General features: G+C 41.8%; 1 protein-coding gene across 1 annotated transcript; it reads left to right on the top strand.

The window, feature by feature from the left end:
* The first annotated feature begins 303 nt into the window (after positions 1–303).
* Positions 304–24,415, top strand: evlb (Enah/Vasp-like b). Its single transcript, XM_061811746.1, has 14 exons — positions 304–442; positions 564–670; positions 14,775–14,943; positions 15,662–15,851; positions 17,829–17,895; positions 20,168–20,235; positions 20,321–20,583; positions 21,339–21,457; positions 22,004–22,043; positions 22,176–22,227; positions 22,349–22,406; positions 22,480–22,540; positions 22,611–22,668; positions 24,130–24,415. The coding sequence occupies exons 2-14, from the start codon at positions 666–668 to the stop codon at positions 24,159–24,161; spliced, it is 1,182 nt and encodes a 393-aa protein (XP_061667730.1). The 5' UTR covers positions 304–442; positions 564–665; the 3' UTR covers positions 24,162–24,415.
* The last annotated feature ends 266 nt before the right edge of the window (positions 24,416–24,681 follow it).

Raw genomic sequence — 24,681 nt, 5'->3', positions numbered from 1 at the left:
GAGACTCTTCTGGTCATATAAGGCACCACATGTATAGTACTCTTTAAATGTAACATACTTTCATAGAGAAACGACTGCATATTAATTTTAAAAAATACCATCAAAGCATGTGGACGATACAGAAGGACTGTATTTATCTATATACCTAAAGCTTGAAGAAAAACAGTTCCAAATGGTACATTTCAATTAAAAAAAAAAAAGCAAAACCTGCCAAAAGGACACAAATTCATACAAAAAAATGACTTAAATGTAGTAAAGTAAAGGTAAAGGTAGTGGACTCTTGCAGTACCCGTATTAGCCACAGAAGGCCGCTGGATCTCATCACTTATTTCCTGGCAGCTCATTGCCACCACATATAGGAGGATAACTAAGAGCCCGGGGGAAGACGGCGAGCAGCGACTCTCTTCCAGCTTTCTAATCTCCGGGAGGTCGGCGTGCAATCGTGAGACATAGCACCACACCTATTATATTTTTCAAAACATACACATTTGACCAAAAAAAAAAAAAAAAGCGTGGCCGATTGGTGTAGCATTTCCTCCAACTTGTTGCCCTGACCCATTAAGCTAACATCTGCACACCGAGCAACGGCAGGAGGTGCTAGCAGCGCATCATTCAGCACCACAAGAGAGCCGCTGAACCTTTGACTCAGACACGGGAGCGTTAAAATGAGGTAAGAAAACTTTTTTCATTGTTTTTGTCGATTCAAGAACTCGGTATAACCCTAAAACCCCCCAAATGCTACATTTTTACTTCAAATCTTAGCTAGACTTTCACCGTTTCCCGCCAAATAGAAGGTGCGTTGGTTGTGATCGGTCGGCAGGAAGGTCACGTGTGTGCACTGCGCATGCGCACTAACCGCGCGCATTTTACTTTCATTTAAACGTACTTCCAGATAAATCCACCCAATCAGGACCATTTCCGGTGTTTCTTGACAATTATTGGTCAGAAAAGAAGGAAGTGTTTGTGGGTTGTTTTGGAAACATTACATAATGTTAATTACTGGTAATTACATCATTGCTGTGAATACTGTTGTTTTAAACTTAGTGCATTTTACATGATTGATACAAACACAGCACTTGATTTGTGCTTGTTGTGAGGTTTTACTGTACTTATGTTAAATATGTTTTGTCAGAACAAGTAGTCGTGCTGAAAATAAAGTACTACAAAAGCAGTTTTTTTCCCTATGCTGACACAATCTAACCTGCATAGATTTTAATTCTTGGTGACTGTAGTGCTAAGTATTATAGAAAGGAATCGCCACAAGGTGGCAGTGTGACAATTGCAAACTCTTTACAGTGTGACTAGATTCAGGAACTGAAGACTAAATCTGAGCACAGCACAAGAGGTGATCAAACAGAAAAACAGAAATAAAGAGTTGGTTTACGCTTCTCAAGTTCAATTAATGTTCTTAATTATTAGACTAGAATATTACAGTGACCATTGTTGTTCCATACTTGTGCCCATGCATTGTCATAGGGAATAATAGCGCTATAACTATCTGTCTCCTTGTCGGTTCTTTTTTTTATGGCCCCGGTAACATTTTGAAATCAAAATTCATTTATTTCAGATAAAGGACACTATTTCCAGTTGAGAGTGCAGAAAATCCTAAAACATAAATTGCTTATGATTCAATTACTGGTGTGGTTCGTAAGATGTAAGAAAATAGGCAATATTCAATATTTTGAAGGATACTACCATGTACAGTGATGTCTTGAGATACCTTATAGGGCTATTAAAAGACTTGCCCAGTCAAAAATGATATTGCAATAATTGCCCTTATTTTGTTGACTGACTCTGTTGTGGTTGCGTGTAAAGCGTCCTGATGATGACCCAATCCCGGCGCACTCACGCTGTCCAATAGCGGGATCGATGAGCTGGCCCGAATATCACCCGTGGTGGCCGATGCGTATTGACGGCGACCGTTGTGACCCATATGAATAATAATAATAGTAGTTGTGTGGCGGCCGAATGCGGGACAAGGGCAAGCTGCTCCGTTTAGTAATCCCCCGATTGTAAATTTCTACCAAAAGACTTCAACTCATCACAATCACCTCATATGTTTTTTATATTTTCCCATTTATGCAACTTAGTTTTAAAACAATTCCTAGACAGTTCATGCAGATTTTTATGATACAGTGAAGAAAATAAGTATTTGAACACCCTGCTATTTTGCAAGTTCTCCCAATGAGAAATCATGGAGGTAGGTGCATGTCCATTGTGAGAGAGATAATCTGAAAAAAAATCCAGAAAACACAACGTATGATTTTTTTAACGATTTATTTGCGTGATACAGCTGCAAATAAGTGTTTGAACACCTCAGAAAACCAATGTTAATATTTGGTACAGTAGCCTTTGTTAACAATTACAGAGGTCAAACATTTCCTGTAGTTGTTCACCAGGTTTGCGCACACTGCAGGAGGGATTTTCACAGTAGGGATGGTGTTCTTGGGATGGAACTCATCATTCGTCTTCCCCCAAACACAGTTAAAAGTTCCATTTTGGTCTCATCTGACCACAAAACCTTCTCCCCTGACGCCTGTGTATCATCCAGCAGGGTGTTCAAATACTTATTTTCTTCACTGTAGGGACATTTGGACCCTGGTGCAAATATCTCAGGGATACTAATTATTGGAACTTGTGTGCAGCTGCATCCATTATGAGTCACCGCAATGACATTTTTAGCAATAATTAAGCGCTCTGACAACCTTAACTTGATTGTGTGTGTCGGAGGAAAATCCAGCGCCAGGTGTGAGCTACTGTGACCTGTTGCTAGCATTGAAGTGCATTGTGGGGGATATCAGTGCGTTGAAGGCAGAGCGGTGCCTGTAGCCTCTGTGGAAATGGATTTGGCAAGCCTGCGGGTGACGAGATGATTAGAAATCACTCAAAAGGCTGTTAAATGGCCGGCATTGAATGAGTTTCAACGTTTCCAAAATTAATTATTAATTAATAGACAAGGACTAAACTGCAGCATCTATGATTGGGCCGCAAGGCAATGTGAGGGGATCAATTAAAAGAATCTTGCCGGCCAAAAACAGCAGGACGCGGCTTGAGAGCACTGTACTAGAAAGGGAGCACGCGTGGTGTCAATATGGCAGGGATTTATTGGTTCCCAGCCACGATTGCTCCAGAGATGATTATTTTTTTTTCCAGTGTTGTACATCACTTATAATCTGGGAAAGATGAAAGCACGTCGATATTAACGGGTCAAAGGTTCCGGCGTGACTGGAATTCTGATTTGATGAAAAGCGTAAGCCAGCAAGTCAGGTGCTTTTTAAAAAAAAATAAATAATTATATATATATATATATATATATATATATATATATATATATAGAGAGAGAGAGAGAGAGAGAGAGAGAGAGAGAGAGAGAGAGAGAGAGAGTGTTCATTGACTTGTACAAAATTTTATTTCTTTATTGAATATGCTGAAGGTTGACAATTAATAAATAAATTAAATTGTAATTATCGGTTTTGACAGGATGGGAGATACTGCGTGTATATTTTCATAGTTTCTTTCTGTACCAGAATTCAAGACATGATTAACCGACCATTAATTGCAATAATATTCACATTACCATTGCCTCATAATGCCCATCCCTCATCGAAACTAAAGCTTTTATTTGTCACGTGTACTATAAACTCTTGATTGTCTGACGATTAGGCCACTATTTTGAGGAAATACATTAGGTGCTAATTCTATGTATTAGTCACATTAATTCAACAAATAAAAATGTATTAATTAGTAACAATAAAAATGTATTTAAATGTGCAAATTTGGTCAAATTTAGTCACTTGTCAAATCGCTTTATTTCTTTAGATCTAGAAGAATGTTCATGTTCATTCATTCCTAAGCATATGTTCATTCATATAAGTGCAGTACAGTGATGCCTCGGTTCTCGACCACAATACGTTCCAGAAAACGGTTCGAAAAGTGAATCGTTCGAAAACCGAATCAATGTTTCCCATTACAATGAATGGAAAAAGAAATAATGTGTTCCAAGCCTAAAAAAAAAAAAAAAAAAAGGCTTTTTACAGGGTTTTTTAAGCTTTTCCTGATAATGAACTGCATAGTAGAGATACATGTATAGTTTATCTACTATATATAATAAAATAGTTTCAGAAATATATTTATTTTTTGCTTAAAATGTATGCTTTAGTAGTAGAGTACGCTAGGCTGGAAGTGGATTGCCGTATCTGTAGCGAATCGGCCCACACCCTTGTAAATTTTTTTCTGATAACAAAAGTGCAGAATAACTTTCAACAAACAATAATGGTGGGGGGGAGCATTTCTTTGGAGCCAGGATTGGGGGTTAATACGAGATGATGAGAATAAGATGAGAGGAAAAACTACCGGAACACTTCTCTGTACAGAGGACGTACAAAAGTGCTCTGATTGCGCCGCACGCGTTGTCATTTTGTTTTTGTTTTTTTCGGGGCCGTTCGAATAGACAATAACAAAATGCGTCGTGGGTAGTTCAACTGCTTGCGCCGTACGCATTACGTTGTTTCCGGGTATTTTATTAGTTTTTAGTATTTTTTTTTGTTATTACGTTTTTTTTCGGCGGCGTGGGAATTCACAACAAAGCGCGTCGTGGGTCAGCTGGTCTGGCCACGCGCACTGTGTTATTTCCGGGTTTTGTCGGGGGTGTTCGAGTATCGATTTTCGTTCAAAACAGAAGCAAGAAAAGTTCGAAATTTTCGTTTGAAAACCGCTTTGTTAAAAAACCGAGGCTGTGATGTATATTTGATTAATTCTCACATATAATATTCTTTTTTTCCTATGTTTATCTATTCATTGATTGTCGTGCTCTGATAACAGGCGCAGTATGGGCCATGATTAAAACTGATATTTGACGCTTCCTTTCGTCACATGCTCCCATTGACGGACATTCACGGCAGTGCATCACTGTCTGCTCTTGGTCTCTCCCTCCACCTGCGTTCGACTCTCTTAATGAAACGTGTGAGTGGGTGTGAGTCCTCCGATGTGAGCCATCCGATGAATTAAATCCTCTCTCGCTCGCTCTCCCTGTCCGTCTTTCCACGTGGTTTTACGCTCGCCCAATCCAGCAGATGGTAGGGGGGGAGGTGGATGAGGTTGATGGAAGACGAAGAGGAGGAGAAGGGGAGGGAGGGGAGGACCAGCTCTTGACACAACTGAGAGGGGACCAAAGAGAGGGAGGGAGGGAGGGATGGATGGATGGAGAGGGAGTAGGTAATCCAATGAGAAACCGAGAAGAGAGGCAGAGTGAGGGCAACGCCTCAAAGCACCGGGAATCTCTCAATCGGCCTCTCTTTTTTTTTTTCTCACAATCTTGTTCTTTCACTCCCGTCTGGTTTTAGCCGCTGACTGGAATGCTGTGTTTCCTTTCGGGGGGGCAGCATTGTCACCTCTGTCGACTGTAGAGTCATCTTTGTTCATTCAAGGAGGGGAGATTTACTGGGCAATTTTTTTGGGGGGTAGCGGGGTAAGAAACGGGGATGCCTTCCTAGCATTTCGGGTGCTATGTCGCCTCTTGAACTCTGACGTCGCCTACGGAAGCCTGGACCTACAAAAAAGGGAGACTCTAAACGGTTGGGGGGGTGGGTGTTCTTTATTCACCGACATGGACATCAACCTTCAGTCGCACCGCTTCTACTTCCCGCAGATCTACTGCGCTGAGCCAGGGGTGCAGCAGCAGCTAAGCGAGTTCAAAGTCAGGTATTTTATTTTACGTTTTTTAAATTTATACAGGAAGTAATGATTGTGTCACTTATGTGGTGGTCTCTGCCATGATGGTTCCATTGGCCTGAGAGAGGCGAGGAGGGGATGAATGCTCGGGTATCTGCCCCCCCACCCCCACCTCCTCAGGAGCAACATTGATGGTCAGTGAAGGCTTGCCAAGCCGCCCAAAAGCACAACGGCAGTGGTAGCGCCATTCGGGGGGGGGGCGCTGACAACGCCACAGACGTGTTGCAAACGTGGTCGCTCCCCGGGCGTATCCTTTGTTCTCCACGCCGGCGTCTGTGCGCCTGTGTTGCAGCCACAGGCGGCCCTCGCGTTTGCCCGAGGGGCCACAAACGAAGCGGCTCCCAGATGGTCGCCGCCGGTCGCTCAATGCGATTTTGTTCCAGTGTTTCACAGTCGCAAATTGCAAGTGTGCTGGTGGAAACAGTTTAATAAAGCGGTCTTTGTGTATAAATGTTTCCCCCCGATTATTGTGGCGGGTATGCGAAAAATCCATACCAACACATATAATTTTGATTTACTTTCATATTAATCCATTGAAATCCTTTTTGAACACAGCACACACAAAAGAGCATGAAATGTGTAGAAAATACTGCTCATATTTTAGTGTCAGAGTGTGTCTTTAAGAAGTGGGGCCTTTTGAAGTGGGTGAGTGTTTTGGCATGAGCTGTGGCTGACAGCAGCTCCTTTAGTAGGTGGTCTTTGTAAAACTCAACTGCATGTTCGCCACCTATAGGCCTGGAGTGGGACAACGAGGTTCACAGTTATTGTCCTTTTTCTGTGTACTTTGAAATCTAGCAGGAGTCTTCTGCTACTTTTTTTTTTTTCTTTTGCATCAAAGCAGCGGTTGTCCTGGCTTCGCAGATCGTGATAGGCTTGCCCACGACTCCTCTAAGAGCTCCGATTAGTGCAGCTTTAAGAGTTGCCAAGAAGCTTTTTTCTTTGGCAGCGACGCCCCACTGTTTGAACCGCTTTACAGAGCTGTGACGCTTCACTATGTCACGGTCACTACAGCGAGCTATACTTGCCCTCGTTGGATGTACATGTTGACATGCTCCTGTTGTCATACTGTTGGGAAATACGCGTGGTAATTGTAAGAAGAATTCACAATACAAGATTCCGTTAGGCGTACGGTGGCGCATCTCTCGATTGACCCATAGAGGGCACATCACCCTTTTCCGACTGAGGACCATGTTCTCAGATTTGGAGATGCTGAATCTCATCCTAGCCGCTTCATACTTTGGATAGTGAGGCTTCAAAAACTGCGTTATCATGTAAACTAATACTGAGGAGTCATAGTTAGGATGCGAACGCTTGAGCCATTATCATTATTAAAAGCCTTTTTACTTGGGGTTATCACTTTCTTAGGCATTATTACTTATTGCATATTTCAAGTTAATTCAGATTTTACGTCGTCATCATTCTCATAATTTCGCTAACCCTCCAGTCACAACATTTGATAATTAGGGACTCTGCCCGTAATTATATTGAGTCATGTTGTGGTTTTGTTAGAAAGCACCACAAGGTGATACTAAACAGCGTGGTGGCACTTTTTAAATTCATTTGTATATTCATGCTAATGTTGGATGACGCCAGGCTTTAACCGCTATTGATGCTGCTAGCTGTATAGCCTAGCTGTAGTCACCTTGTTTTATGTGTTGTTATTATGATACATAATGAATATACAAGCAATCATGTCTCAAGTATAGCTTGAGCATTATGTTTCACGTGCATCCTGGCGGCTTTCAGTTTTCCAGGATCCCTAAGGGGACAGCAAACGCAGGTTATCGCCGTCCATGTGCCGCACTCCGGCAGATTAAGGCCGAAGTCAAACACGCGGTGAGGGAAGCACTGCTGGGAATTTGTCACTCTTCTGGGTCAACGGACGCACGAAAGTGATGGGTCACGGCTGCACGCAACCACACGTCCGCCACGGCCAATTACAGATACGCCGTGAGATGTTCAAATCCCACTGCGATGCAGGGCACTTTGCCAAGTGGACACTAAACATGTTGACAACTGGGGTGGGGTGGATCACATAAACACAGATGTGGTTTTAAGATTATCAGTCTGAGGTTATATATTGATTATTAGGGGGGGGACAACTAAACACAATTGTATGTTTTCATTTTAAATTTTTTTTGCATGTGTGTTTGTGTAGTGTCTCTTCAAGGTTGCTTTGACCTCCATGTGTCGGCTGCACACGTGCTTATTATGTTATGTCACAGGATTTGGATTTGGTCTTTAAAAACCGTGTAAAGTGAATTCACCGAATTTCCAAATACATTGTACATGTGTGGAGATAACTGCCAAAAACAGAACGTCTGAAATGTGTGTAGCACTTAATTATGGAGCTACACCATTAAATTGTTTCACTTTTTGGGGGGGTATCCCGGTGACACACTTGGATTTCCCACACAAATCACCTTATTAGCACACGAGTGCCTTCGTTTACATCAGCGATTATCCGTTTTGGTTGTAATTTGCAGTTACCCAGCTAGCTATGCCTACATATACAAAAATACATCTTCCGTTCCGATAGTTCACTGGCGTGACCGCTTTAGAGGGCCTCGTTGTCGGCAGTGAGTGTGTGCGGATCACGCAGAGAAAGGCGGACTCTTTCTGTTCTGTCCTAACAGCACGGAGGCGGAATGGGTTGATGAAGCAGTGCTGGCTATTTTCCGACTTTATCTTCTTCTTTTCCTTTCGGATTGTCATCTTTTTCCTTCTAAGCCCATCTCGTGCATCTTCCTCTCTAACACCCACAGTCTTCATGTCCTCCCTCACGACATCCATCAACCTTTTCTTTGGTCTTCCTCTCTCTTGCTCTTTTGCCTGGCAGCTCCATCCTCAGCACCCTTTTTACCAACCTACTCACTCTCTCGTCTATGGACATGTCCAAACCATGGAAGTCTGCTCTCTCTAGCCTTGTCTCCAAAACATCCAACTTTGGCTGTCCCTCTAATGAGCTCATTTCTAATCCTGTCCAACCTGCTCACTCCGACCAAGAACCTCAACTTCATTTCTGCTGCCTCCAGTTCTGCTTCCGTGCCACCGTCTCTAATCTGTACATCATGGCCGGCCTCACCACTGTTTTATAAACTTTTCCCTTCGTCCTAGCAGAGAGTCTTCTGTCACAAAGAACACCAGACACCTTCCGCCAACTGTTCCACCCTGCTTGGACCCGTTTCTTCACTTCCTTACCACACTCTCCGTTGCTCTGTATTGTTGACCCCAAGTATTTGAAGTCGTCCACCCTCGGCATCTCTTCTCCCTGGAGCTTCACTCTTCCTCCTCCACCCCTCTCATTCCCGCACATATATTCTGTTTTACTTCGGCTAATCTTCATTCCTCTCCTTTCCACTGCTTGTCTCTATCTTTCTAATTGTTCCTCCACCTGCTCCCTGCTTTCACTGCAATCACAATATTTCCGACTTTAACAATGCCTGTAAAAGCTGACTTTTTGCCTCTTTACACCTTTTTTTCACATTACTGCTCTGTATAAATGGACCAACCCTGCTAATTGCAGCTGCTGAGGTAGTAACAAGCCCATTTACCAATTTTTGCGGAATCTGACATTTTTTCAGCTTTTTTTCTGTTTTTTCTGTTCTGTACTTACGACCCCAACTTGGGGTATGAAGTCATCCCAGCTATTTTCCAGCGTCTACACCATTAGCCAAAGCCAGGATTTTGCACCGTTTTCCCATGTTGCTGTTCCCTTTCGGGTGAATGAAAACGGGTTGCGTGTCTGTTATATTCAGGACCTTCTATTCTGACAAGTCTGCAGTCTCTCCGCATGTAAACGGCTTCAGAGGCTGCCGCAGCGAGGTTTCTTTTCTCTGCATGTGTTCACATAAAGCATTAAAGAGTTTCCTGGTTGCTGATGCTCGGAGATGTGCTCCAGCAGGGGAAGGAAGAAGGAAGGAGGTCGATGTGAAAGTTTAATGAGACGCTTTTATGCAGGCATTATCAAGCGGGCCATCTAAAGGCAGCAGAGTTCAAAGTGGTCGTGACGGGAAATGTTCCCGAGGCTTCGAGCTGCGCGGACAGAATTGTCAAAACCACTGAAGGCGACTTGAAGGTCATTTCAGTTAAAAAAAAAAAAATAATACCATGTCCTGAAGCTCCTAATCCAGACACTGGCGAGGCAGAGTGTACTGCCACGGATTTATCGCAGAGGCGGAAAATAACAAAAGCTTGACATTCACGGCTTCCGCTAACAACACGGCTTCAAACAGCAAAAGGCTCGTTTACAAAAGGAAAGTCGGTGTTGACAACAAGGCCATTTGGTTGCTATTTTTAAATTCCCGCTTAAAACAGGCATTGTAGAGTCATTTTAACTTTTTTTTCTGTTTTTCCAGTTTGTTCCCGAGCCACGCCCCCAAAAATAATTCAATGCGAGGGCCAGTTGTGCACATTTCCGAGGACCAGTTGTCCGTCCCATCAAATTTCACTCCCCGTCCTGGCGATGGAAAATTCCCATTAGTGCAGGGCTGTCACAGTTCTGATTCTGCCCCCAAATGCAGAAAATGCATTATTCATTGATTGATTCAATTAACCGATTGATTAAAGAGTGTCTCATTATTTCTGTCCATATTTCATTCAGCTTTATATTACTTGGCATACTAGAAGCGACATTCACGTTCCCAAGAGAGATTTGCGTACAATGATTATGCGGAGTATTATTGCTGCGTTAAGGAGCCGACACCCGAGAGTAATGAATGGTTTTTATTTATTTATATCATATCGCTGCTCATTCATCTTTTCTTCCTCGCGAGGCAGCCATATTTTCTAGGCCAGAGACAATATTCTATGGCTGTTGTCATGCCAACAGATTAGCTTGCTCGTGCATGCTCGTGACGGTCTAATCAGTATGTGGGCATTTTGAATATGTTCTTGTGTGTGCGCACGTATGTTTGTCACACTGTTTAATTCGGGGGGGGTCTCCCTCCAAACGTCAAGCGGCAAGCGGTGTGGGTGTAATGTGCAAAATTATGAACATGACGAGGTTTTTTGTTCCACAATTGACGCCATCAGCGCTGGACCCGCGGGCAAATTCCGTGGCCTTAAAAAAGGATTACGTGAATTAGCATTAAAACTGTTGTCAGTGCTCCAAGCGGCCAAATAAGCTTTATGCTGACTTATCCTGTCTCCCCCCACCTCCCAAAAAAAAAAAAAAAAAAATCTCCTGCCAGCTGTTTTTTTTTCCACACTGGCAAACATTAACAGGATCTGGTTCTGTTTCCGAGACAGAAGACACAAACATATTCATAACCAAAGCGACTGTGTTTGTTTAGCATGTTAAATCTCCGGGAATGCTGAACGTTTCATTGCATTTGCGTGACGTAGTTTGCATTTGTTTTTACGGGAATGGGCACGGATGATTAGCATAAACCTCAAAATGTCCTCCGCTTTTTTAATTTTCACTTACCGAGCCTTTCATATTCCCCTTTCAGTGGGCCAAAAATCCAACATTTGGTGAATTGTACTTTACATTTATAGTGAATGCTCGCCCACACCAAGCTTCTAAACGCTAGAAGACGGCGTGATAGTGGACCAATGAGAGCCAACCTGTTTTCCATATTTAAATTGAGGAAGATGAGCTATCTAATCAGAGCATTACAGATTTTCATATCACATATTCAAGTGAGGTGCAGCCGTCTCAAATGCCAGGTGGAAAAGAACAGCTAGAATAGCTTGAAAAAGGACATTCTGGGCATTTGTAACACAAATCATCTTGCAAACCCTATAAAAGGATGACAACAACTAATAATAAATTCCTTAGTTATGAATGTGAGCTTGAATGATTGTTTTTCTCTATGTTGCTATCATTTTTACATATGTGGCACAAATAAGCATCATTAACAAAAGTGGTCTGTTTCCCCCTGTATCGCAACCTTAGTGGAGCCTTTTTAGCTGCAGTTTAGTCCATTTTTATTGGAGCTAATGTAGCTCTGTCCTCGTGTGTTTATAAATGTTTGAGCCATCAGCTGTCCTAACCTCTTCTGCCTCGTGCAGCTTTTATAGTTCCATGCAGAGGATGCAATCGCACATCCACAGAAAGATTTCAATGAAAACAAAAGCACAAAACATTTTAGGTCGACTGTTGCGGGGATTTGGACGTTAGCGCAGACAGCTGCCCGGCACTACAAAGATGGCTCTTGTTAGCTTGTCCTTTAGTCACACTGTGATGGAGTGTGGAAGAATCGGTAACTGTTACGTAGACTCAAAAGGGAAAAAAATAACACAAATTGATCACTGTTTACAAGTTTCAATGGACACTGTGGATAATGCTAAACTAAGACAAAAGTGTGAGGAGCAGCGAGAATAAAAGTCCATTTGAAAAAATAACAAGCTAATGTTATGGTAAATGAGGTGTGCAATTATTAAAACTACAATTGAAAAAAAAAACCTTAAAAACTATAAACTGCAAAGAATTAAGTCATAATATAGTATGAAAGACTTTTTTTTAATAGCACGACATTAGGTGAAAAAAAAATACTGTATATGCAAATGCCGAACCATAAAAATTGTACTTTTTAAATAATAATGTTGTACATTTTAGAGCTAAAATGTGTAGTTTTACAAGAACAAAATCACGTTTATGACAATAAGGTTACTGGAGTAAAGTATTAATTTTGCTGAAATTAAGTTGTAATTTTGTGAGCGAATTAGCAAGACAACTGTCAATAAATACTGAGGGGAAAAAAAAGTTGTCACGTTACGATAAAGTTAAACGTTTTAAAGTCGCTCATGTAATGCTGCAAGAAGCAATCGGAACTATTATAAGATTGTCTTGGCAGCATTTTTGTTTTGACAAGTTGCGTCGCACATCATTTCGCAGTAGAAATCACAACATGCACACAGACACCCGCATACGCATTCCAGGGTGTGCAACCATGTTTTAAATTTATTTTCTTTAACTTGTCAACTCAGTTAAACTTTAAAGCACTACTTCTCCAAAACTGTCAGTAAATGGCGTCAGAGAATCCCAGTGGCATTGAAGGCAGCATGAATAAATTAGACGCCGGTGCTAAAAGAGAAGCAAAGTAGGCAGATCGGCGGGGAGGAAACAGAAACATGCGCGCACACACACACACACATGCGATAGACACACTTGTATGCAAGCAGAGTAACTTGGAAACTGGATGAAATATGAATCGTTTCTCCACAAGACATGAATAAGTTACACGTACGCACGCACATTTAACGTCGCCCAGGCTAGCACTGCAAATTTTGACAGAAATCTCACGGAGACGCTCGCACGTGAACAAGAAGAGTTATTAATAACGTGACATTTATGAACACATTTTGTACGCTGGGCCTCAACTGATGAGAATTCACCCTCAGAATATTCGGGATGACTTTGCCGTGACTTTGTAAAGATGAGAACTTTGTTGCGGAAAAGGAAAAGTGTGATGCGTGGCTGGAAAATATTGTCGTTTTCTTTTTTGGGCGGTCCTTTTTGTTACCTATTCTAATAGATGACAAATCTCGTGAGATTTTAATTCAGTGAGCACCAAAAGCTTGATTTGGTCACAGATATTTTCATTTTTTTTTTGTAATAGTTGGTGTCCGAACCACATATAAATGCTTTCCTTCACTTTATATTTTTTGTGCCCAGGCTCGGTGTAATGAAGTGCATTTCTCCAACCACAATGACCAATATCGTTTCATCAATATAGTTTAATCACTCCGTTGCAATTATACAGACATGAATAAATAAACTGTGCATTAACGTATCAGTTCATCTGCCCACCGACCTTTAATCCTCACTTACACTAATTGTTTAAACCAAATGCAATCAGGGGCTTGTCCAACATCTGCTGACGTTCTTAATGAAACAATGCGTGTATTTGTGTGCGCGTATGCCCTCCAGTGTTGTGTCTGGCTGCTTTGTCCACCCGACTGCATTTTTCTCAGTGCACCGTGGCGCCCTTTGTCGTCACACTTTTGTAATCACACACACACTTGTTATGCACACAACAGGCACGCGCATAAGTGGGAAAGGGAGCTAATTAAATGGAATTACAGCGCGTACAAGGCTGGAAACAAAAAGACAGACGGGGAGCAGAGGAGCAGTTTTGACTTGCAAATGAGATGAATGAGAAGCGAAAGGAGAAGGCGAAGAAGACGAATTCCCATCTGTGTCTCTGCCGCCCCGCCAAGCTAAATTTAGACCGTTGACCCTGGAGGCAAAGACAAAAAAGCCGCGTCAGAAAAGTCAAGAAGGTAGTTTAAGTCGCGAAAGAGTGACAGTGCGGCGGGAGGAATTCTATTATGCAGAACACACTTGGTACGACCCTCGGATTATTACTGCCGTAATGAGAAAGTGAGCCAGTCTCCATGTACTGTGTCTGTGTGGGTCACCCATGCACTAGAAGGAGGTGCACAATGTCCATTGAATTGTCAAGAACGATATAGCAAAAACTTAAATGCATTTGTTATTTAATGATGTCTTAATGCCACATTATTATGAAGTACAATGTTAAAAATGTATTATTTTTTCCTAAATCAATTTTTAGGTGGATGCTGGAACAGCTTAATGACACTTTTATTCATTTTAATTGGCAAAGGGGAAAGATCATTTGAGATATACGAGTGTTTTGAGTTACAAGCATGATCAAGAAATAAATTTAACTCATATTGCAAGGCCTCACTCTACCTACTTCTTGATATAAATTAGCATTATTTTCTTTAAAAAAAAAAAGAATTATCAATTCCACCTTATGTTTTGGCTCATTTTGTACTATAACTAGAAGGTAATTAGCGTAGTATAGCACAAACAAGCAAACGGGAGTAGATGCTGACCACCCGCTGTGCTCCAAAGTCGCTAATGAAGCTATTTCGTACTCATTAAATTAAAGTTGCATACTGGGCAGACTCAAAATAAACAGGTTGCGGTTAATCAGGCGCTTCCTGTTCAGGTGCAAGGCAGCAGCGTTACACCAGTGAACAAAAATGAAATGGCCATGCGTGCACATTTCTTCCATTATGCTTTGTGTCCTAATTGGTTTGTTGTTTTGCGTCACGCGCTCCCCCCTCAGCGAGCAGAGCATCTGCCAGGCGAGGGCGTCGGTCATGGTCTACGACAATACCAGCAGGAAGTGGGTGCCCATCAAGCCGGGCCAGCAGGGCTTCAGTCGCATCAACATCTACCACAACATCCCCAGCAACACCTTCAGGCTGGTGGGGGTCAAGCTGCAGGACCAGCAGGTGCAGCGATGCCGTCATTCGCGTACGCACGCATACCTGCGGCCGATTACGTGCACACATATTGTGATGTCAAGTTGGGCTGCCACAATTTAGTATTTTTGCAATCCACTATTTTATCCATTGACTCATCCATCCATTTTCTTAGCCCCTTATGCGAATATTTATTGGTGAGTGGCGGAAATCAGACTTGAACAATTTTAAGAGCGCCCCTGGTTATAAGCCTCACCCAGTACATTTGTAAAGGAAATACCATTTGGTACATACACACGACGCAGCTGTGTAAAAGCCGCAAGTGCCCACATTGAAACATGAGATATTTATAAAGAATGACGGTACACAGAAAGAGTTTAACACTAGCGCAGCGCTAATGCTAACGTTAGTGGCACGCTAATGCTAGCACAGCGCTGACAGGGCCGGTTAAAAAAAACTTACCTGTTAAAATCACTGAGACACGCCAGCAACACAGCATCAACACGCTAGCACAGTGCTAATGCTAGCGCAGCACTAACATGGCCGGTAAAAGTCACTCCATCTGCACATATATTCCGGTCTCACGCTTACCTTTTCCGCTCGAGTGCCCCCTTGCGGCCGTTAGAGAAATTGCACAAATTAGCCGCATCGCCGCATAAACCGCAGGGTTGAAAGCGTGTGAAAAAAGTCGCCGGAAATTACGGCAATCGGTGCCTCTAAATGATCTTGTCTTGTCTTGTCTTGTCAGGCGTGTGCACAGGTGGTCATCAACTACTCCATCGTGAAGGGGCTGAAGTACAACCAGGCCACGCCCACCTTCCACCAGTGGCGGGACACCCGGCAGGTATACGGTCTCAACTTCGCCAGCAAGGAGGAGGCCACCACCTTCTCCAACGCCATGCTCTTCGCCCTCAACGTGCTCAGCGCCCAGGACGGAGGTGAGGCACTATTATTTCATCATATTATTTACAATAAACAGATGAAGCCATTCATTTCGACGTGTTCTCACCCCCTCTAGTGGCGAACAGGTCGAATGCTGTAGGCCGTATGTAGAAAAGTGTCTTTGGACCCAAGAAAACAAATAAAAGTCAGACTTCAATCCAGGCTTTTTTCACTTTTTTTTTTTACCCCATCTGTAAATACATTTATCCCTGGGCTATAATCGTCATGTGTTTGAAACCTGAAAAGACTGGATTTAATGTCCCTTTTAAAAAGGGGGGCGGCGGGGAGGGGGGGGGATTCAGTCTGGCTGGAGATTACTCTGATTAGAGCGAACCTGCTTGTCGGACGAACAGATGAAGAAATAAAATGTAGCGGAAAGGTTCCAGGACCGGCGGAACAAAATCCCAAATATGAGCGTTTTCCCATGCAATTTAGATCAGATGATTTTTTTTTTTCTCTTAAGCTTAGTTCAGTTGTTTTTACAATAATCAAGATGGTCGTGATGACAGAACCTGGACAAAAAAAAAAATCCTTCCAGGAGATTACTTCCGAGAGAAAAACGTGGATTTGAAATACATCGCTGGTCGCACCAGTCTCTGATCTTTTCTGACAAACACAGCACAATGTTTTTAAACATTTTGGAAAAAAATGTACAGTATCTTTTCAAGATAAATGAATGTACCACAAACATGATTCATTTTTAACGTCATAGCTTGGCTGAAGTGTTTTTTACCCGGTCTTGTTTTTTTTAAAACTTGTTGCTAATCAGGGTTTCTGAAGCAGAAAACAGTTTTCAGTGAACAAATTAATGGTCCAAAAAGTGAACTACTATGAAAGGTAAAAACTGTGATTTTAAGCCCTTTGGTCCTCGCTGAACTGAGGTCTCGTGAAGGCCGTTCTCGTCCCTCTGTTGGGGCAGTAGCTCCCCTGCCCCTCCTTAATAGACTCAGCTGGAACGGAAACATGACTCCGGGACGCGCTGCACTCCTGCCGCCTTGGAGGTTTGCCTTACATGACGGAGGATCCTTGGATACTTGTTGGGTTGGGGGTGGGGGTGGGGGTGGTCAGGTGAGGCGATGATGGTGGGCAGCAGCGAGTGGCTGTGTCGGTGCTTGTGCGTCTGCTACAGAGGCTTCCTCGTCTTTGGCATGTCATGTAGGTGCACGATTGTACAGCATATTTCATTGTCAATCTTCTGTGCGATCATATGATCTGATGTAGCGACTCGTTTGAAGATGATTAAGATAGCGGTTAGCTCAGCTAGCTGTGGCCGGCTATCTATTCCAGGTATCTATTATACATGTCTTATCTACTATAGTATCGGTACATTATACCCACTGGAAAATGATCCACTTTTACTTAATTGGTCCGAAAAATTGCATTTGAAAATGTACTTTAACACTTATGTTTGTTCATCTATCTATGCCAGCGACGTATAGTGACAAACAGAACAAGGAAAGCAGAAGGTACAATTAACCCGTGTATCCGCTTGTTGCCATTTGATGTACTATGCTTCCTGACATCCACGCAGAATGCTCACTTGTGCTCATTCGCTCTGTTTATTTATTTGCATTCTCTTTTGTTGTGTTTTTTTTATATATATTTTTACAATATGGTGCTATTTGGCTTTATTACAAACATAAGACAAAACATTTTTATGCTTTTTGGGGGTCGCGGGCAGAACAGATTAATGGCATTTGTATTCATTTCAATGGGGAAAGTTGATTTGAGATACAAGTTGCTTGAATCAATAACGCTGTCTGCATTAGTAAAATGTTAAAATGTATTGTCCCTGCTTCATAATGTGTCATTATTCAAATAAAGCGTCTGAGCGGTGTACGCAAGTGTGAATTTTTGGTTTCGTGTTTACTTGCCCTTGGTTGTATGCTTCATTGACTTTTTATTGCTGGTTGTAGATGGCTGAGCTCAATTTCATCTTATATTTATTCACATCTTTTATTTTTCCCATGCAGGTCCACCATTGCAGCGCCAAGTCCAAAACGAACCAAGTTCGGAAGAGATGGAAGCCCAGAGATCAAGGTGTGTAGTTTTTGTGGTACTGTATGTAGTATATATAGCCACCGTCGGAACACGGCTTGGATGCTAATGCTATTGCGCTAGCAATTAGGTAGCTGGCTTTTACCACCACTTCACTGACTTGTCGGCTCTGGATGAAAGTTGACTGCCGTTTCCTCGGAGCCGCCTGGAAAAAGTTGATCTCATCTCTTCTCAGTTGTCATATTTTTCGCGATAGTCTCGTAGTGGTGTCAAATATTATGTTCCTTAACAACACCTTGCAACACCGAAACTTGTTGCAAACACACCTTGCCCAGAGTTTTTCCGTGCATTTCTATAAATAAATGAAACTGAAAATTCTACACTCCGAATCTACTTTTCTCAGCTTGGATAATGACATATTGGCTAATGCTGTTGTCGTCTTCTCTGATCAAAACTAGCGGATAATCAATGAATTACATCTTATTAAAAATATTTGTTCCGTGTCTTTTATGCATTCTTTCACTTTTAAATTATCCCGTGGCCCTGATCGAACCTCCTTGTGAGCCGGTCCCGGCACACTGGCCATATGTTTCACACCCTTGGTATATACAGTACTTTTGTACCTTGATATACGAGGGCCAGAACACAACTATTGTTTACGTGGCGAGCTCTCAAAGACTTGTAAGTGTTGTTGTTTTTCTCAGCATCAAAAATGGAGAGTATCACTGATGGGGAAAAGCAAATCTGCCAAATCCTCTTTGCTGCTACCAATGATGATGTAACCCCGTTCCAAAAAAAAAAAAAAAAAGAGTAAAGACTAAAATTAAGGCAGACCTTTGACCACGAAATCCCCGCAGTCACCCAAATAATCATCATTTGACGTCGGTACAGTATTATTATTATTTTATAAACACTTTTAAAGCCATGCGCTGTTACCAAAATTCATAAATGCCATGCTGCTCGTCATTTATTTCATTATAACCAATGGCCATCCTAAAATACCTAATTGCACACGTTATCTAAATAAAAATTAAAAGAATCATCATTGGTGTGGCAAGATTATTAACAAAGATCTTGGGCTTTATTTAGTTGTTGTTATATTAAAGTGCAGTTTTCGGCTCTTTAGTATATTTAAAACAAACACCGACAAAAAACGTGGGAGGGACTTGTCTCCAAAAGCAGGAGCTGAACTCCGCGTGAACTCAAAGACGCGAGCTGCAGTGGATTCGTCCGACGCGTGCGTACGCGAGCTCTCGTGTGAGCTCGTGTTTGCGTGGAGTCGACGGTGTGTCTGAATGCATGTTGCGCGCATGTACTTGAAACTCAGATGTACTGACGGCTCGGTTAAATAACAGCAACACAACAAATATATAACATAATTTCTCGAAAATAATGTGCAATTTTTTCCAAAGATATTTTCCAAACGTCAATAGAGTGCATTATATTTAGGTGTGGATGAAAAATAAAAAAATACAATCACATTTTATAGTCATATACAGGTACATAGATAGAGTGGTTAAAAAAGGGTAGCCATATAAATTTTACATATATTCCATTGATGTTCGCCACCAACTTGAACTCTGAACTCTGACCTCCTCGGAGACGTTTTGCATTTTACGATCGTTAGCGTAGCATATTTATTGCTGCTGCACCAAACATCAGAAACAACTGCCCGTGGGTTTGTTGAGGGATTCTGTTCTGACAATTACATGACAAGCGTGTCCTGTGGCGTGTCCCGAGATACATATTGCAGCTGCATCATTACATGCACAAAAATTATTAATGATTGTTGTACAGACTGTTCTTTTTTGGGGGGAAACAATACAAGTACAAACTAGCAAAATAAAAATACAGATAATTCCTAATATTTTGAGCATATGGATAGCAGCAAATTGGTGGTGCGCATTGCACATTGGTAGAAGGGTTGTCTTGATTTTTTTTTTGTCAACTTTGGAGGTGCGCATTATACTTGAGAAATTACGGTACATTGTAAAAACCCCAAATGGGACGCCTCAGGATAGAGTAGTAGGAACCATGTGATTTCCGCTGGCCAATCAGTGAAGACGTCGGACAGTCATAATGGGGAATTGTTTAAAGCCTGTATTAATTTTCTATCAAGTTGATGACCTCTTTAAGACGGTATTCCAAAGCGATGCACAAAGGAGTTCCTCAGGGCAATGTTTGAGGTCCATTTCTTTTCTGTAAAGGTTCAGACACTTGACTTGTTTTCTTTTAATTTCACTTCTTGTATGTGTCCCAATATGTTTATACGGAGTACTACACACCATATGAAGAATATCGCGTGTTCTTGTAGGCAGATGATGGAGCAGCAGCAGCAGATGCAGGCCTACAAGGAGCGGGAGCGACACTCCCCCAACTCGGGTAAGTGACGTCTCACACTGATGATGTCATCTTAAAGCAAAATTGCCGCTCGTAAACTCCCCATTGCTATTCTCCTTCCTACTAGGTTCTCCTTTCCAAGGCCACCCCGCTGTGCTTTCGGTGGCACCCCGGGTCCTAGTCCCCCCCGGAAGCATGGCTGCGGGACCTCCGCCTCCGCCGCCGCCACCTGCGGGACCCCCGACGCCCACTGGCAGGGCCCCGCCGGCGCCGCCACCCCCTCCGCCGCCGCCCCTGCCTCCCCCGCTGTCCGGCCACAGGGATGAGCCGCCAACCCAGATGGGGCTTGCCGCCATGATTGCTGGTGCCAAACTGCGGCACGTCCAGAGGGTGAGGCCCGCCGATGTTAATAATGATATTATAAGATAAATATTATTCACCTGAGAGGCTGCCACACATGGCCGGTCCCTAGAAGGCCTTCGAATCTTACGTATTGACAAGTCCTGTTCTTGTGGATGTGTTAACATAGCAGGGTTTTTTTTTTTTTTCGCTAATTGAATTTTTTCATCAGTTAAATGAATATATTATGTTAAAATATTATTTGTAAATAAAATTTTAAAAAAGATTCGTAATTGTGGGAATTTTACATAATTTTCAGTGTATTTAACACTTTTATCATGAGCAGAACTTGAGGCTGAACCCAAGGTGCTCGACTCTGGAGGCCAGGTACCGTTTGAACAGGAAGTTAATTCAGTTCAGGGTCGGAGCACAGGAAGCCAGTCCAGAAAAGTGACAGTAACGGAATCGGCAGGCGAAGTGGGCAGGGTCAATCCTCCGAGAAGTCAGTAACACGAGACAAGGTAATGTGGGAACGTGACGAAAAGGTACAACGATCTGGCGAAGGAGCAGATAATTAGCGTGAACAAGAACCAGATAACCGAAGACGTGCGCTCAAGGTCGAGACAACTTATTAGTTTAACTTTATTAATAACTATATTTTGGGTTCATCATAGGCACTTTAGGTGGTGGCAGATGTGCTTGACATGAATGTGACTGGTGTATTCTGAACAAAGCCACATCAGCGGTTATAAGAGAGTGCTCAAATTTTAAAATGATTTCTCTCGGTCACTCTTTATTCTCACCAGCCGGAGGAGGGTTTCTCCAGCTCGCCCAGTTCGTCCAGCGCCAAAACCAACGACGTCAAAAGGACGAGCGGCGGCAGCCGAGGACTGATGGAGGAGATGAACGCGCTTTTGGCCCGCAGGTCAGGCACAGCAAAAAAAAAAATGTATCATATTGTCGTTAACTGTCTTCACTTTGGTTGACTTCTAGAGAGGTTTGAAGTTTGAGTTGTTACCATATATGGCTCAGTCAGTACCCTATAATGTACTAGTATTTTTTTAGATAAGATTTCAATGGAACTGGCATCATATCTCCTTTTAATTTAGTATATAAAAATAAAGTATATTTTTTAAAAATGTGAAATAATTTTAAAATACACATTTTAGTTTCATATTTAATTACTTTAAAATAAAGGAATATAGAAAATACATTTCAAGTTACAAATAGTGTGCACTTAAAAATATGAAATTTATTAAATACACTTATTGTAGTTTCATATTAAATTATTTTAAAATAAAGGAATATAGAAAATACATGTTTTAAGTTACAAATAGTGTACACGTAAAATTTAAAACTATTTTAAAATATATAATACCTTTTGTAGAGCTCATAAATTCTTTAAACTGGTACCTACAATTTTTATTTCATTGACATTCTTTGGAATTTATTTTTTCCCCCTTTCTACTAGAAAAAAAGCAGCGCCAGAGAAGTCAGAGGACATCCAAAGTGTGAGTGTGCACGTCATCCTCCTATAATAATCATCAAATATTTGTATAGATTGTCACTGTGGTGTCAAAAGGGGTTAAATATACAGTAAGAAAATAAAATTAAAACACTGTGACGTGTGTGTCTTCCATCAGGATGACCAAAATTCTTCGTCGCCCAGCACCAGGGGGGGTCAGAGCGCCATAGGTGGGCTAGCGTTGGCATTAGACTCACTTCGATATCTTGCATTTTGATTGAAGTATTTGGGAGATGTCAGATAGATGCTTAATACTTCATTTGGATTACCATATGCAACTTTTTGAGATAGATGCTCCAAGAAGGCCGTGGGACAGAGCCAACTCTGTGGATAGGGCCATGGCTCCAAGGTGAGTGCAAATGTGATGCACAATGGCGGAGAAAATGTTGAATATACTTTATGCTTTCATGACGACAACGCAGAGGACGGCCTGCGGGGAGCGGCAACGACGCAGACTCGATAGACGTGGACAGAATGAAACAGGTACGCTGTTCTTTTTAAACTACAAATTAATATAAAGCGGAAAATAAAATTGATTTGTGTGTCCCTTTAGGAAATCTTGGAAGAAGTATTCCGCGAGTTGCACAAAGTGAAGGAAGAAATTATCGATGGTGAGAAACACTTCACTCGATATAAAAAAACAATCAGTATTTTTTTTAAAGTCATTTTTATTTAAGTACGCATTTTTATTCTATTCATTTTATCGTCAAACGATCTTTATTTAAACTATGTGCTATAAAGTAGTGTAATGGCCACTGTTTTTATTACAGTATTAGATGGAAGTGGTATCTTTCCAAGAAAAAAAAGGTTGTCCCTTTACTGCAATTAAGTCATAAAAGTACAAAAATACTTAGTACTTTTACTTTGTTTTACATTCTCATTGTGAAGTTGCAACATTGTGTGAATAAATTGAATTTTTACAGCGTTGCATGAAGAAATAGACTATTTATCCATCCATTTTCTTTACCGCTTATCCTCACGAGGGTCACGCTGGAGCCTGGATGCAGGGTACACCCCTGAACTGGTTGCCGGCCGATCGCAAGGCACGTCGAGACGACAAACAGCCGCACTCGCAATCACACCTAGGGGCAATTTAAAGTCTCCAATTAATGTTGCATGTTTTTGGGATGTGGGAGGAAACCGGAGTGCCCGGAGAGAACCCACGCAGGCACGGGGAAAACATGCAAACTCAACACATGCGGGGCCGGAATCGAACCTGGGTCCTCTGAACTGTGAGGCCAACGCTTTACCAGCTGATCCACCGTGCCGCAAGAAATAGACTATTCAATAAAATACACTTTAATCGCTACGATTTACGATTTTTTTTAAGTCTACAGCTTTAATTCACCCCCCAGAGTGGTCCTAATACCTTCTCGTAGTGTATTATTGAACTGCACCGGCTTTAGTGTCCCCTTATCGGTTGCAATGCCAAACTGTGACCGCTGGGTGGCGTTTTCGGCATTATCTGGATGTTGAATAATCACTTCCAAAAAAAGTAAATGTGAAAATCTACGCGTTGAACAGCAATACATTATACTTCAATAAAGTCAGTTAAGGAATTTAAAAAATACACATTTATATTGACTGACGAACTTCCTAATTCTTAATGTTTTTGATGGTGAATAATTGTATTGATCAGATTAATCGCATTAGATAGGCAGCAAACTTCAAACTAATCAATCAAATGGCGTTACGTTGCTGTTTAATATTATATTGTGCTAGTATTGGAAAATTTATATTTTTAAAAGCTGAAAATTGACCTTTTTTCCCTCTGTGTCAATAATGCAAGCTTAATGTGATATAGTCCGATTACACTGACTATTCAAACAATATATTGGGCTGATTATCGTCATGAGTGTCTACCGTCAAGTTTTTTTTTTTTTTGCCTAAGACTAGATTCTAAGCGTTCAACCAACTTGAAACCAAATAGCTGTCAATTACAAATATTTCATAATTGTATTTATTTATAATCAGGCACATTATTTAAAAGTGTTGTTCCTTCTGACTATTATTATGTATTTCATGTGTTTTTGGACTTACAGTATTGTGTTTTTGTTTTTGGTCCTCCACAGCCATAAGACTCAGTCGAGTGAGCACGACATAATGTCGCTCATCCGAGGAAGAAGAGGAGGAGTTGGGGCCCGAACCGTGACGTCGAGGCGCCGCCGTGTTTTTGGAGGCGTGCGTTGACTTGTTGCAAGGCGCCGCGTTTGTGAAGGGACTGCCCCTTCTTTATATTTGTCTTTGATTTCTCCTCTGTCTTGGGCCTGAAAAATGTGAAAAATGTTCAAATAGTTTTATTGTGTCCAGGAGTTCATGAACACTTGAAAAAAAAATAAAAATGTGTATATCAATATATATATGTATGTATCATTTTCTCTGTTTTTTGTAGAGCACCACAACAGCTATTTTGGGGGGGGGCTGCCTCCGCCATGCTTATCGGGCGGTGCCCAGTAACACCTAAAACGGGTCACCAGTGCGGTGCCCGCGGGCGCGTCGTTGTCCACGAGGACCACTGAAGGCGCCCGTGAGGCATGCTCTAAGGATTGGGACAGGTCATAAATTATTAGTATTTGTGGTTTAAAATTTGAATCTGACTTTCTTACATAAATTATGTTTTTAAA

This window comes from Syngnathoides biaculeatus, chromosome 23, assembly GCF_019802595.1.
Source record: "Syngnathoides biaculeatus isolate LvHL_M chromosome 23, ASM1980259v1, whole genome shotgun sequence".
Taxonomy (NCBI): Eukaryota; Metazoa; Chordata; class Actinopteri; order Syngnathiformes; family Syngnathidae; genus Syngnathoides; species Syngnathoides biaculeatus.
The sequence above is the reverse complement of the archived record's forward strand: the minus strand, read 5'-3'. Positions and strand labels throughout refer to the sequence as shown.